Source organism: Coffea arabica, chromosome 8e (assembly GCF_036785885.1).
Source record: "Coffea arabica cultivar ET-39 chromosome 8e, Coffea Arabica ET-39 HiFi, whole genome shotgun sequence".
Lineage (NCBI taxonomy): Eukaryota > Viridiplantae > Streptophyta > Magnoliopsida > Gentianales > Rubiaceae > Coffea > Coffea arabica.
The window spans coordinates 19,840,345-19,855,432 of NC_092324.1; the positions used below are offsets into that span (position 1 = coordinate 19,840,345).

Here is a 15,088-nt window from a genome sequence, read left to right on the forward strand (position 1 = left end):
AATATGGAGATTTCTAAGGGTTTCAATGCTTGGGCTCTTGAATTGGTGGGGACCACACGCTAGTGGAAGGCATCTAGTCATTTGGACTCTTAAAAGAAAGCTACGGAAAGAAACTTGGGGGCAAGAAGTACTTTGAAAGCTTTGTCCACATGTGTGGGGACCACCTAGATAGCCTTTAGTCATCTTTCTTTTATTGCTTAAATAGGGATAACGTAGAGTAGGAGGGATATCTCTAGTTTTAGTTTAGTTTTAGTTTCTTTTCTTTCTTTCCTTAGACTGGCCTCTGACACACGCCAGGTGTTCGACAATATTCCCCAACGGGGAGATTTTCTCATGAGGCGTGGTTAAGCTTTTCTAGTCAAGGGGACAACTGACGATTTGGTTCGACAATTACTGTGAGATCGAATCTGTTTTAATTATTTTCTTCATTTATTGGTATTTATATGTTCCTTGATTTTAATTGCTATGGCCTTGTGTATGATTGATTAGTGCGCAATAATTAATTATTCATATAGGCTATTTTTGCTAAATAGGGGTAATTGAATCCGTAATTGTTCGTTATCTCTACCTCAGTAGCAACTGGCGTAATTGGGTTTATGTCAGGGGAGCATATGATCTAATTTAAACAAACCCTCGTAGCGTGTTTGTTGGTTAGGATTGGGCCTTTCTAATTATTAATGCAATCTAGAAATTAAATCCTACGGTCGTACCTAGGGTTATTTTTGGGTTAGAGAAATAGCTAACGGTCGTACCTTAGCTATCGAGAAATTAAGGAAGGGTTGGTTGTTTATCGCGTGCATGACAACTATAACTAATCTATTGCTAAATGTTGGAATTATTTCTGCATCAATGATCAGTTGCATGAACCATTTCTGAAGTGTACCCTTGGCTAGAGTTTCCCCTTAATTATTTCTTTGAATTAATTATTTCCTGCAGTTAACTTATTTAGTTAGCATTTAATCCAATACCCCCCATACTCTGGACTCTAGAAGGAACGAGTTATCCCCAGTCCCTGTGGATTCGACCCTGCTCACCGCTATATACAAAATCTGTATTTTTCTCGAGTAGGTATTTATTATTGTACAGGTTCGGCACCTGTCAATTATCACGCATAAAGTTGTGCAATGCACAGCAAGCCAGGACAATATTATTCTGTGTCGCCATCAAATAGTTCTGCATGGGGCCCTTAAGTATCGGAAATCGCTTCTTAAAAACATCAAACGTTCGTTCTATAATGCCCCGTAAAGATGCATGGCGTCTGTTGAAAAGTGTTCTTGCTGCCCGCTCCTGTTGGGTTCCCCGTGCACCCCTAAAGGGAGCCATAAATCCTGGCATGTTCGTGTATGCCGCATCCACCGCATAATACTTCCCTGCACACAAAGTAATTATAGTTAAGTGCATTATAAATATTACTATAAATGTTTTAAGAAATGTCATGCGATAAATTCCAAATGGATGATTTAATACCCAAATTACCTTCTGGTGGCCGTGAAAAAGCACAATTAGGATTAAGTAAGACATCTTTTAAGATCCTAGAATCATGTGCGCTACCCTCCCACACTACCCTGACATAAGTGAATCGCATATTATGATCACACACTGCTAATATATTTTGCGATAAGCCGCCATGCCTATTCCGATAACGCTCCCTGTCTTCGGCTCTACACCAAGCTGAAACATGCGTTCCATCAATAGCTCCAACACAATCCTAATCATAATAAGTAGACGTTCAGTCTCCTATAGATTATAATTAATAAGAGATTTCACAAAATATCTCTAACCTTAAACCAGGGCCAAAACGTAGCACTGTTCTGTATTCTTGGGTTCGTCGTGTGATAATCTATCGGCCGGACAAAGTCGCGTCCCAAGCGAACGAGAGATCGAAGGCATCGTCGTAGATGACGGTCCGTGGTCTCGATTGTGCGTTGGAATCTCTCGCTAGCACCCTATGTCGCTCGTTATGGCTCAAGCAAAGAAGGCAAATGGCGAGAGACTCGTGAATGCCTACCCGTCCTGTCGGGTGGGGCTCCCAATAACCCCTCTCAATCAACAAATCACATAACTGGAGGAAAAGCGGAGCTTCCATTCGAAGGTTGTCGAATATTCTATCTCGATGGCCGTTTATGAGTTCTACAACCCATTGAGCACCCGACTGTGCACCATCTCGAATTCGTCGGCGCTCCACAGGGTTTAGATATGGGTCGAACAGAGCCAATCCAGCAAGCACAAAGTAGATGAAGGTCAAAAGTATCTCCTCCTCATCTCCTTCATCGAAGAAATCCCCACCTTGCAAATAATGCTCATACTCCATTTCCAAATGTGATCTCGGCAGCCAAAGTCACTCGTGATCCTGAGAAAAAAGACCATTTTCAAAAGGCATGATCAACAACAACGCCATTATCTCCTAATTAAAGCATACTGGCAAATAGGTATATAGCATCAGCAAATCAAGAAGGCAGGTTATATGCTATTTCGGGCAACAAATCTGGAAAAAAAAATCCGCCACATGATTTCTGTTTATATGGCAATAGCTCTTGGAATATATATTCACCACAGTGAATAAGATTCCAAGTCAAGACAGCTACTAACAAGCCAATAAGTGAATATTTGGACAGCAACAAAACCTGGCCAATCATATACCTTAGGACAACATGTTACTTTGCCATTTCAGTTCACAACATTTGTAGCTATGAACAAATGCCTTAAAACGAGTAACCTGTTGTTAATGAAAACTAGCACCACATTCCTAATCCTATCCTTAGAAATTATCTCACAAAGTCATCCCCAAAAATATATACTAGTCATGGTTTTAAATAGTAACCAACAGAGGACCAAACACAATTAACTCAAATCCTGCGTTTCGACATATAATATCCAGGGCATTCATGGACACAAAGCACCCCTGAATTTAGAGATTAACCAAGATAGTCAATGCCACAAACACATCATCAATAATAATAAAAACTCAACAACTCCAACCCAATGCAATAAAAACTGAACAAACTCATGGCCAATACGGGGCCGGAATCCAAATAGACAAATCACAACACCTCTGAAAAAAAAACACTCAAATGTATCGGTAGCAAATGCTACAACAAGCTGAGTTGGCTATAAAGAAATCATAGTCAACAACTCAAGTCTCAGATACAAGCTCCCGATGGAAATGAAACGCCTAGAATGGAGGTGGGGGAGGGGGCTCCTGCGTATCAGGCGGGAAACAGCCTTTTATTTTCATAAATGTGATGCGGTCAGCGTCCGATTGTGCTAAATTCCAAATGGCCAGCTCTTGCTTATCCTTCAATATTTCAGCCACGGCCATTTTGACAGCGTACGAAACGTTCTCCATTCCCCGAAGTTGATCCATGGCAGCTTCATAGGCAGTTTTGGGAGGGCCACCGCGGCCGGAACACTGCTTGTCCGGAGAACTGACTGACACGCCCATGCTGCTGCTCTTATGGCGACTAACCAGGGACTCAATGGTGTCAAGAGCCTTCATGTACCTATCAGAAGCTGAATGGGAGGCGGTAGACATAGGACTACCGCTTGACATGTCCCCCGATTTCCGCTTTCCTTTGCCCTTTCTCCCTTTCGCTTCATTTGCCCCTACCAACTCAGTATCAACACCCTCGTGCGCAGCGTCCGACCTTCCCTTTCCCCGTGATGATTGGGCAAGGTTCTCCATGTATCTCTCCTCGGGTGAAATACGGGGCTCGTTCTCAAAGCCAGCGCTGAAATCTCCCGTTGCTCCTTGGTTGACAAAAACCTCCTCAAGCAAGTGGTAGACGGTGCAGTCATCTTGAAATTTTAAATATTTTGGGTTCACCTGACAAAAAAAAAAAACACATCCAAAAGGTTATTTGAGGGAACTGCACGTATAATTTGATTAACTTTTAACAGCCATAAATTGATATAAAAACAGTTTACTTGACAAAAAATACCTGTGCAAGCTCAGCCCACTTGCTATCGTCCATGAGCCAGGTAAAGTTCTGGTTATCCCAACCCAGTCCCGTTTCCCGCCTCTTGAAGGCAATGTACAGCTTGGTAAGTTCTCGCAAGGCATAGTATTTGGCTCTTATGCTGTCCCTTGTGAACGATGTGCCAAATTGGCAGTTCAACTGCTGTTGAATCTCGGGAACCATGTAGCTACCAATATTATTGTCCCTAATTTCACTAGCTCTATGCATGCTGACTAGGCGGTTGGCAATTTCTATTTCCTGCTGCCTAGTGAAATAAAATTTCTGGTGGCCTGGATTGCGCCTTTGTTTTCTCATCTTATTAACCCATAAACAAAGGCAATCAGAAACGTTGGTACTTATACTATCGGCCGGACAAAACAGAGATGAAATAATAAGTAGCGAAAGTAGAGGACTAGCATGTATTACCTTGTAATAGTTAGAAATGCACTTTTGTAAATCGTTTTCCCCCCAAGCTGAGTTGGATCCCCAACAATTGTCACAATTTTTCGTCTTCAATGCTGTGTTTACACACGAGTCAAAATTAGTCGCACTAAACAAGGCAGTAAACAGAGTCAGAACCACGCAAACTACCTTTGGAAGCACGGCGGGTAATAGGGGGCATGTAACCATAGAGAACGGCAATGAAAACACCAACCTACCCTGTTTTGTAGCACCAAACAGTAGTATGAAGTTAGACTGCAGATACCAATCTCATCTATAGCCGGAGAAGACAATTTAAAATCACAGAAATAGCATCAGAGAGTTCATTTTGGGGTAAAAACACAATAATTAATACTACAATAATACGAAAACAGGGTATTGGGGTCGCATTTCAACAAAGCGAGACACACTCATGGGGGGAATAATATGCCAAAGCACAATCAGAAGCAGCCGGACAAATATTTTATTTCCATCAGAAGCACAAACATATGCTTCTTTCACTGAATTTAGGCAATTCTAATGAATCTCAAGCAAGTAAGACATCTTGGTAAATTTATATAAGGACTATCGAATGCAACCACCAACTCCGGCAAAACAGCACCAGACAAAATTCATGACCAGCTGATATGAATTGAAGTCAATGCCATATTGTGGTCAAGAGATTTTCTCAATATTTTGAAAAATGAATCTGACATTGAATTCAGAGCATGGCCAGTTTATCGTCTCAATATTCAAACCAGTTCAATTTTTCATGGTTCATTTTCAGCATTGCCGAGACTTGGTTCAGACACCACAATTCTCTGCACAACTAATCTCTAACTCTACTGTCCAACACCTCTAAACGGCCAAATTGGAAAATTGAAAGCAGCAAGCAAATTTTGACCTCACAGTCAAATTTTTGGGGCTTCCGGACATCAAATTTTGAACATCCCACACATTATTCTTTACAATACGCAGCAAGAACAGTAAAGTGAAAGCCGCAAAATGCCTTAGAAACATAACTTTAACAGTAAATCGAAGGGCGAAGAGGGGTCGGAGCTGCCAGTCACTCGAGATGTGCTGTTCGCTGTGAAAGGGGGTTAAGATCCTGATGGATTGAAACGCGAGGATGGGCTCTTGCAGACAAGGTCGCTCTCAAAGAGGGGCGTACTAGCAAGATGGATCGAAGAGCGAAGAGGGGGTCGGAGCTCAGCGGAGGTTTGGAAGTGAAGTCGCAAGCTGAAATCGCGAGCTGAAGGAGGTTGGATTCGAAGGTTGCGAGCTGAAATCTGCTTCGATTACTCACAAATTTCGCCTCTCGATGGCCGGCAATGGTGCTTCAGAGGAGTACTTTGCACAAGCTTCTGAATCTGTCTTCGCCTTCAGCACAGAAGGCAATTTGGCAAAGTAGCGTCGGCAAAGGAAAGCCGAAAACAAGACAATTGGGTATTTTGTCAAAAACGCCGTCGTTTTATTAAAGACCCACTGTAGACTTACTTATCAGTAAGTATTGTTTCTCAAAGACAAAAACAGTTTTTGGAAAAATTGCCAATCCAAACGAACCCGATCGAACGTGCAATTGAAAGGGACAAAGGCTGTTGAAAGCTGTCGGACGCTTGGATCGAACGTCCGATAATCATTGCGTAACTTCGGACGCATGAAGAACCCACCACCGGACGTCCGAAGGAAATAAGACATTCCCCCTGGATCAAGCATCGGACGTCCGATAGGATCCTTCAAAGTTGACAAAACCATCGGATGCTGAATATGTCTCCACCGGACGTCCGATAGAATTGAAGAAAATTTCTCAAATTCACTGCCTGCCGTCGGACGCAAAAAACAGGAGTACCGGACGTCCGATATCCAACGGCTAGTTGACTGTTCAGCTACTTTCTATCCGTTGGAAGCATTAATGAAGCACTTTGTTGGTCTCCTATAAATAGAGTATGGTCAGAATCTTCAAACAACTTTTGCACACTGATGATACAAAAGATCTAGAGTGATTTTAGTGAGAAAATACTCTTCAAAGAAGATTTGTAGTCTTAGTGGTGTGAGGTTCATTGTAAGCTTTTCATTTGTGAGTGAATACTTCATGAGTGTAGCTCTGTGAGGGTTGTCATGAGGGATAGTAAAACTTCCTGACTTGACCGAGTGGTGTTCGGGGCAAGGAGGAGGTGAACCTTCCTTTGTACGTTTGTGATATTTACACTGCTTATCTCTTTTACTTGGTTGTTTTCGATCCTTACAGATTGCATATTATGTGTGCTTGCATGTGAATTCATGACATGATTGGCTCCAATGAGTTCTTGGGAAGTCTTGTGCTGAACACCAACGTCTCCACCACTGTTTACTTGGAGCAAATGGCTCCCATCACTGTTTCACTGTTACTGGATCAATTTGAGCGTTGGATGTTTAGGTACAATGATTTCACTGGCTCACAAGAGCAATAAACGTATATTTGATTACTGATTCATGACATTATTGAAATGAACTATTGAGAAACTGATTTGATGACTGCTTTTACTGATTACTCGCTGAGCTTCTAGCTCACCCCAAAACGTTTTAATTCCCCTCCACAGGGCTCGAGGCGAAGGAAGCGCTTGTATCACGTTATTCATGTGACTGGATGGCTTATATCTTGTATAGTTTAGATTTGGACTCATTTGTGTAATAGTTGGGCCAGTGTGACTGTTTGGAATTGAAGTGGATGTATGTGTACGTTCCACGCTTAGAATTAGTTTCCGCTTCGCTTATGATATGTTAATTTGAGGAACATTTGATGTATATTTGGGATGTATATTGTATTTGAATTGAGGATTGTAGTGAGTGAGTGAGTCCCGGCGAGAGCTGGGCAGGCGGTCCGCCGAACTCTTTGGTTCGCCTTAGGGTGAGGTGGGGCCGTCACAGTTGGTATCAGAGCTTAGGTTTCCGATCTCTGTAGTGTATCCTAGGCTTCAAGTTTAGGATGCCGGACGGGTCTGATGAAATATCAGTGATTTCTTGTAGGAATGAAAATCAGACAAGTGGGATTAGGCTTGCTTGGAAATGGTTGTTTGACTTTTGCGGGATCTCTTGACTTGATTCGTACAAGTTGGAATGTCGAGGACGACATTCTTTTAAGGAGGGGAGATTGTGATACCCCGAATTTTAGGACAATGTTTTTCCCTCGTTCTTTTAAAATTTCGATTTCTTTCTTTTGTCTTGTTTTAACACATTGTTTTTTTTAATTGGACACTTTAAATTTAAATCAAAACCCTAGTTTTTACTTGTGATTAACCGTTTTCTCAAATTTCTCATATTTCAACCGAAACCCTAAATTCAATTTATGGAATTGTAAAATCCCTCACGTTTTTCTTAAAAATCCCCTTTTAATTGGAAATTATGATTTTATAATAGCCCTACCACCCAATCACCCCATAATAAGTGCAAATGAACATGAAAGTAAAGGTTTTCCCTTTTCGTTTTTAAATTAGCGCGAATTAGGGTTTTCACGTTTTTCCGTAGTGTGACTATTAGGTACGGAGTGAGGATCAAAATTGGTGAGTAAAAGCGACTTTTGAATGCGAAAAATATTATATGATTAGAAGTGATAATAATAAGTTAGTGATTTTAAGTTAAAACTCTAGTATACGCGATTAAAGTATTTCCTTGACTTAGTATTATTTTATTTCGCCACATACTTTATCTCCAAATATTATTTTTCATGTGGTTAGGACTTTACATGAGAGTTAAGGGGTGATAGTAAGATAAGGGAAAGAATTGGAGGATAGGAGCATGATTTGGCAAAGATTAGTGAGAGAATGGCCAAGATGGTGCCAAGTGGCAAGACACCAACCATGCAACTTATTTGACCAAAGAATTTGATGAATTAAAACCATTTTTTTGCTCCATTTCCTTCATAAGCTGGCCGGCCATCTTGGAGCAGCAAAGGAGAAGAAGAAACTCCATTTTCTTGCTTTTTACTCTTAGTTTAATCTTAGGAAAAAAAATCAAAAGTGAAGGAGTGAGTTAGTGAGTGAAATCCATCCAACTCTAGTGTGTGATCTTCAAGCCTTGAAGTTTTTGGTTGGTGGTAGTTTTGGGTGACTTAATCAACTTGTAAGAGAGGTATGTGATCTTTAATCCTTGCTTTTATGGTGTTATATTAAGTATTTAAAGGTTTGAGGCTAAACTAGAAGTTGTATGGATGCTTCCTATGGCTAAATCTCTTGAATTAGTGAAGTGGTAGTTGGGTTGGTTAAGTGGCCTACCATGTGTTTGATTAATTGTTAAAGCTTTGGTTAAGTGGCTCCCAAACCAACTCATTTGTCGAGCTTGATCACTGGTTGACCCTTGAGATCCTGAGACACGCAGCTCGCTTCTCTTAAAGGATCCCACATAGAGAGGCCATGAGTCTCAGCTCAAGTCACGAGCAATAAGTGCTCTAAAATATTTTTTTCAAGCAATAAATGCTTTAAAATCGTAGTTCAAGCAATAAATGCTCTAGTTTAAGCAATAAATACTCCCAAATTGCGTCACAAGCAATAAATGCTCCGCAAATGTTTCACAAGCAATAAATGCTCCATAACAAATCACAAAATCATATTTCACAGGTATCAATAGTAACTAAGGGGGTTTTGATCGAGTGCGATAAAGTACACCCTCGCCTAAGTGCTCATTTTTCATAGTAAACTCATATTAGTATTGAGTTACACAGAAACCCTGATTACTCACCTAAAGAGCAAGTATAACGAGAGAAAGTACGGAAATGAATTCAAGTCGTCAGTTAGTGGGCCCCACCGGCTCCGTCTAGCCCGTCACCGCCTGTAGCAGAAGGTTGAGCCATATCATCACACAAACAACTACTAAAGTGCATAAATTAAGCAAAACGGCAAAATTGGCACATGCATGTGCGGAATCGGCAAACAGAAATGGAAACGGCCGGCAAACGAAAATGGGCATAGTTACTGTCCCAAACTGTTTTGACCATAAGTTGGGTTAGGAATGTCAGATTAAAGTGTATGAGATACCGTTGCGAGGCTAAGAGGAAGGGCTACAATTTTCATGAAGACACCTTAATCTCGATCTGAATGGTAGCAGGTCGAAATTATGGAGAACAGTACCAGAAGTTTGCACTTTAGGGTGACGGACAAGGTATGTTTGCCGAACCATAACTCACAGCTCACAAACCCAAATCAAGAAATTCCCAAGGAATTGGAAAGCTAAGACATAAGGCTAAAACTTTTATGTTTTGGCCAAGACCTGGATCAACTCAGAACAGAATGAAAAATGAGTGCCAAATTACCTGTCAGAACTGTCCAGTGTTCAAGGCAGTTCTGACTCACGATCTTGTTTTGGCTATAACGGGAGCTACGAAGCTCGGATTTGGACGCACTTTATACCGTTTTGAATCTGAAACAAAGCCCTACATTTCTTATGAAGACACCAACACCCAGTTCCATCGTTATCCATGCGAACTAAGCATGGTCAGAAGCTAATTTACAAAATGTGACCAAACTAGAATTTGAAAGCTGAGTGAGGGTTTTGGCTATAACTCAGCCTACACACTTCCGTTTGAAATTTTCCGTATTTAGCTACAATTTACGCACTAAAGCTTCATTCTAGACTATCCCAAGCCATCATCCATGGCCACACAATTTAAAACATATAAAAACAGAAAAATCAAGAATAAATATAAAATTCATCAAAGCTTCACTTCCAACCATAACACACCATAAATCATCTTATTTATCCACCAATGCCACTAATTTACCACTATTAAGAACAAAGAGAGGATTTCCTCACAACTCACCTTACAACTTAAGAAAGATAGCAACTTAGCACTCCCTCTTGCCAAATCACTCCACCAACCACTTCAATACCACTTAGCAAAGGGATTTTATGGAGAGTTTTGGAGTATAAACGGTTAAGTTGTGAGATTGGGCAAGATTAAGAAGAAGGAAGTTGGAGATTTTTTTTCTCTTTCTTTGCTCAAGAAGTTCGGCCAAGGGGAGGAAAAAAATGAAGATGTTTTTAGTCAATTTTTTGGTTAAATGGTAAAGTAAGAAAGTTGGTCAAACCATCCTCAAGTCACAAGGTGACACTTGTCACCCCTTTTTGTTTGAACTTATCCTTTTGTCTTCCAAGGTTAATCCCTCTATGCATCCTCTAATTGGCTCATAATACCATGTAATATAAGCTCTGTCTATATAACTTAACCTAATTGGCCGCATTTTATCAAACTTACCGCACTAGTGGGTCCCACAACCGGTATACGCTCTTAATTTCTCAAAAACTAATTAATACTAGAAAAATAATTTTAAACTACATTTACTCATAAAAATTATCTAGAAAATTTTCCTAATAAAGAAAATATAGAAAAGGCATGCAATTAAATAAAATAAAGTCTAGAAAATAAGAAAATCCGCGGGTTCTCACACTCTCTCCCCCTTAAAAGAATTTCGTCCTCGAAATTCCTTATCATCGCCTTCTCCGGGATACAAAAATTTTACTACTTCCTTCTCACGATTAAATTGAGCATCATACTTAGCTATCACTGGCCAGGCTCATTAAATTCTTTGGTATAGTTTCTTCTTTCTTCCCAAATTGTAATTCTGATATACCATTCTAATGGGCAAACGGTGGAATACCAGAATCTTACCTTCCACGTCCTCTAATGGGTCAGAGACTTGATGTTGTTCTAAGGAGTACACCCGAGCTGACACTTTCGATCCATTCTTGTCCCCCTTCGACTGGTCAGGGTTGGTCGTGGTTGGCTGTTGGCTCCTACTCCCTTCTCGAGATTGGCCTGGGCAACTTGCGATTTGATGATCTGCGTTCCCACAACGCAGACACTTTCTTCCTTTCTTCCAGCAGACATCCTCCGTGTGATTCGACTTCCCACAGTACCCGCAGGGACCACGAGAAGCGGAGACTAAGCCTCTCTGTGAGGCACCACTTGATATCCTCGGTAATTGTACTCCCCCGTTTCCCCTTCCAATCTTAGGAGGCGTACCCTTATCCCCTTGCTCTGAGCTACTTCCAGGAAATCCCCTTTTCTTAGCTTGAAAGTTTCTAACTTGAAATCTCGCGCTTTCAACTCGTTGAGCTTTCTCCACCGCATCACTAAAGGTATTGAGTTGGGCTACAGCCAGGTCCTTCTGAATCTCAACGTTTAATCCTTGGACAAAACGCCTTATCCTCATTTGCTCAGTCACAATTATCTCGGGAGCGAACTTGGACAACCTGGTGAACTGGCTCTCATATTCGGCGACGGTTTGAGTTCCCTGGCGGAGCCTAATGAACTCATCTTCTTTCTTTTCCTGGATCAGAGGTGGAAAATACTTCGTGTTGAACTCTCTCATGAAATTCACCCACGTCCTTGGGGTTTGTTCTCTTTCCCATTTCAGTCTTATGATATTCCACCAAGAACGGGCTGCTCCCTCCAGTTGGAAGACAGCAAATATGACCTATCGCTCCTCAGTATAATGTAACGTGGTAAATATATCAATCATCTTCTCTAGCCATCTCTCGGCCACGTCAGGGTCTGGTCCTCCCAGGAATTTCGGTGGCGAGAACTTCTGAAATCTTTCGAGAGCTTTATCCTCACCCTCTATGTGATTACCAGGGTTTCCCGACTGATGATTAGGATTTTGGCCCTGATGTTCTACTACGTGAGCCAAAAGGTCAGTCATACGTTGGATAGCAGCAGCCACTTAAATGCTAGGATCCATTCCAGGTGTTGGTTCCCAGTTTTCTCCTTCATTTGAGATTCCACGCCTCCGGCCCCGTCCACTACGAGTACCCTCCATTTGACTTAACCAGTCTAGGGTTGAAGCGCGAATACCATATTAAAACAAAGTATGCAGGTACAAGTAATTAAAGCAGACATTATACATATAGCATATCTTTAGCAGATAAATCACACAGTAACAGTCAGTCAGATACAAGCAGAAGGAATCGCATGAAAGTCATTAAAAGAACTATATACTAACTAGGCCAATGGTACACAAGCGACCAACCAACAGCTTTCTCTCTCTAGGCTCCGTCCACAATCATCCCTAGGCAGGGTCAATCATCCTTAATGATACCCTAACATATCATATCAAGTTCCGTAGAATCAGATTTCTAATTCGCCCAAGTCATTTCTAACCTACGCTTTCATCCCTTTTCGTATTCAGGCACAAGAATCCAAAATAAGATAATTCACCACTCGAACTGGCCAGTCCCAAAAGTAAATCATCTACATTTGTAATTCCTACCTGACATACGTATCTATAGTCTCCAAGTACCAGAATAATGTTTTGAACCCTATAATACACCGTGATTCATAGCTTATGCTCAAAAGAGTACTTAGTCCCTTAAACTCATTCACATGAGCGAGACCACAACACCACTTGGCTCCAAGCTCATTCTACGCAGAGACCACACGAAGCGGCTCTTATACCACCTGTGACAGCCCCACCTCACCCTAAGGCGAACCAAAGGGTTTGGCGGACCGCCTGCCCAGCTCTCGCCGGGACTATGGATCCGAAACTGACATAAACCCTTCCAAACGCTCAAAAGAACTTCAAAAGGTAACATCCAGAACCAAATGAGCCAAAGTAAAAGATACAATCAATCTTTGGTACAGCATTCCCACGAAAATCAAAACGAAATGGAAGAGCCGCCGCTACATCACAATCCATCCCAGTACCAGTACACTTTGTTAGAATGTACGTGCCCAAATATATGTCACATAAACATGAGGAAACACTTCAAAATATACATAGTAGTAAGTTTACAAACCAAAAGGAAACATTGTATTAAGATACATTTAGGGTTTCCAACTTCCACGGAGCTATACAAAAGGGTGTTTATACAAGATTAATTCATTCTTCAAAATGATCATTGGTCCAAAAGATGGTTCCCTGTAAGGAAAACAAGGATAACGGGACGGGGTGAGCTAAAAGCTCAATGAGGTACCAAAAGTATAAACGGTAGGAACAGTAGAACTCATGAAAAATCACTTTTAAGGCACATATTCACATCAAATACAAGAGATGAAAGAACACCACAATGTAAAGGATACAGGTGGCTCTCAGGAGCCAAATCCCCGTTGCAATACTTGATCCAGCCTCATTGACCCTCCGTCAACGTTCAAATGAAGGAACCAGTCCCGTAGAACACCACTTTAACGCCAAAATCCCGTTCACCAAACATACCCCTTACCGGGCTCGAACGCCAAACAGGAACAGGAATGGTAATACTCGAGTATACCGGAATCAAGAGTCTTAATACCCAAAGATTTCCCAGGAACAGGCACCCATGGATTGTCAATTACCTCGACCAAACCCTTGCTAGCTCGATTTAATTAACTCCCCATGAGGTTGAGCTCAAGTTAACAGGAAAATCGTTGGACACACTTCCAAATGATCTCATAACAAGCGCAAGTAACAAGTTCAAGTTCATAACAAGTACAGGTAAGAGATTCCAGGTCATTCAGTTCAGGCAAGAGAATGAGTGTGATAAAGTACACCCTCGTCTCATTCAGAATAACAGAATTCATAGTTATCCATGTCACACATTTCAAGTATAGATGAACCAATCAAACAACAATTCAGGGGAGTGGTACACTCACCTATTAAGGCGAAATAACGTCCAGAATATCTTTCCGGGTAACACTTTCAATCACCGATGAACCCTAAGGTTAATCAAGAGAAAATATTACAGTTCCTCCAGCAAAAGTTAGGTGAATCGAAGACAATTCAAATACTACAAGTATTTTGGACATATGATTTTGGAAGTGAAAAGAGTACATTTAAACCAAAGGACATGAGTAAAATATTTGGAAAACTCATGCTCACTCGTAAAACTTTGAAATATCCATTTGAGTCGAAGAAATGAAGAAAACGTATTTCTCTTAGTCATAAATTTCATTTTTTCCAAGTGTACAAGTTTCGGCCAGATTCGACCATATATACATCGATAAAAGAGGACGCAAATATCCTAGATGGTTCATATGGTATTTGCTCTCAAATCGTTACCTAATCCTCGAGTGTAAATTTGGGCAGCACGCCCTTTGTATTTACCTATTTTCCAGCCACTTATGGCTTCATTATTTTCCTCAATCAATCCCAAAGTCATACACAACATAAATTCATCACAACAGCCGTTCAATAGGCTCAAAGTCATCCAAGTACAAGATTTAGTTAGGAAAATGACCGGAAATAAGCTTTAAGCTAAGGAACCAAAAAAGGCAGATTCGCCGCTACTTAGCGTATCCGACATAACCGAAACTACGCTTATTGGATTGAAGTACAAATTATACCGTTTCGAAGCTAAGACAGAGGTCTATAATTTTGATGAAGACTACTTAGTCCAGTTCTCATTCTAACTAGGTCAAAGTTACCAAAACAACCCCAGATTTTCCAGTTCGAAGCTCACTGTGAAATTCAACTAGCAGTCCTGATTCATTCAATCATATCTCATCACAAACAACTCCGATTCAGGTAATTCCAAATCCATTTGAAAGCTAAGATACAAGGCTATAATTCTTAAGAAGACATCGACAACCAAATCAGTAGTATTCCTGGTCAAACTAACCAATTACAGAAGCTGATTATCAGTTTCGGATAGAAACAGGGAAGCAGGGGTATTTCGGTCTTTTCATAGGCTACAGAGGTCGGATTGGGCTGAATTTTGCAGGAAACTATAAAACATCATTCTCTAAAACTTTCATGTTTTAATCTAAG

General features: G+C 40.9%; 1 protein-coding gene across 1 annotated transcript; it reads right to left on the reverse strand.

The window, feature by feature from the left end:
* Positions 1-1,098: 1,098 nt before the first annotated feature.
* Positions 1,099-2,311, reverse strand: LOC140012677 (uncharacterized). Its single transcript, XM_072060958.1, has 3 exons — positions 2,009-2,311; positions 1,477-1,708; positions 1,099-1,370 (listed from the first exon to the last, which is right to left on the reverse strand). Exons 1-3 carry the CDS (start codon positions 2,309-2,311, stop codon positions 1,099-1,101), a joined length of 807 nt encoding a protein of 268 aa, XP_071917059.1.
* Between the last annotated feature and the right edge of the window lie 12,777 nt (positions 2,312-15,088).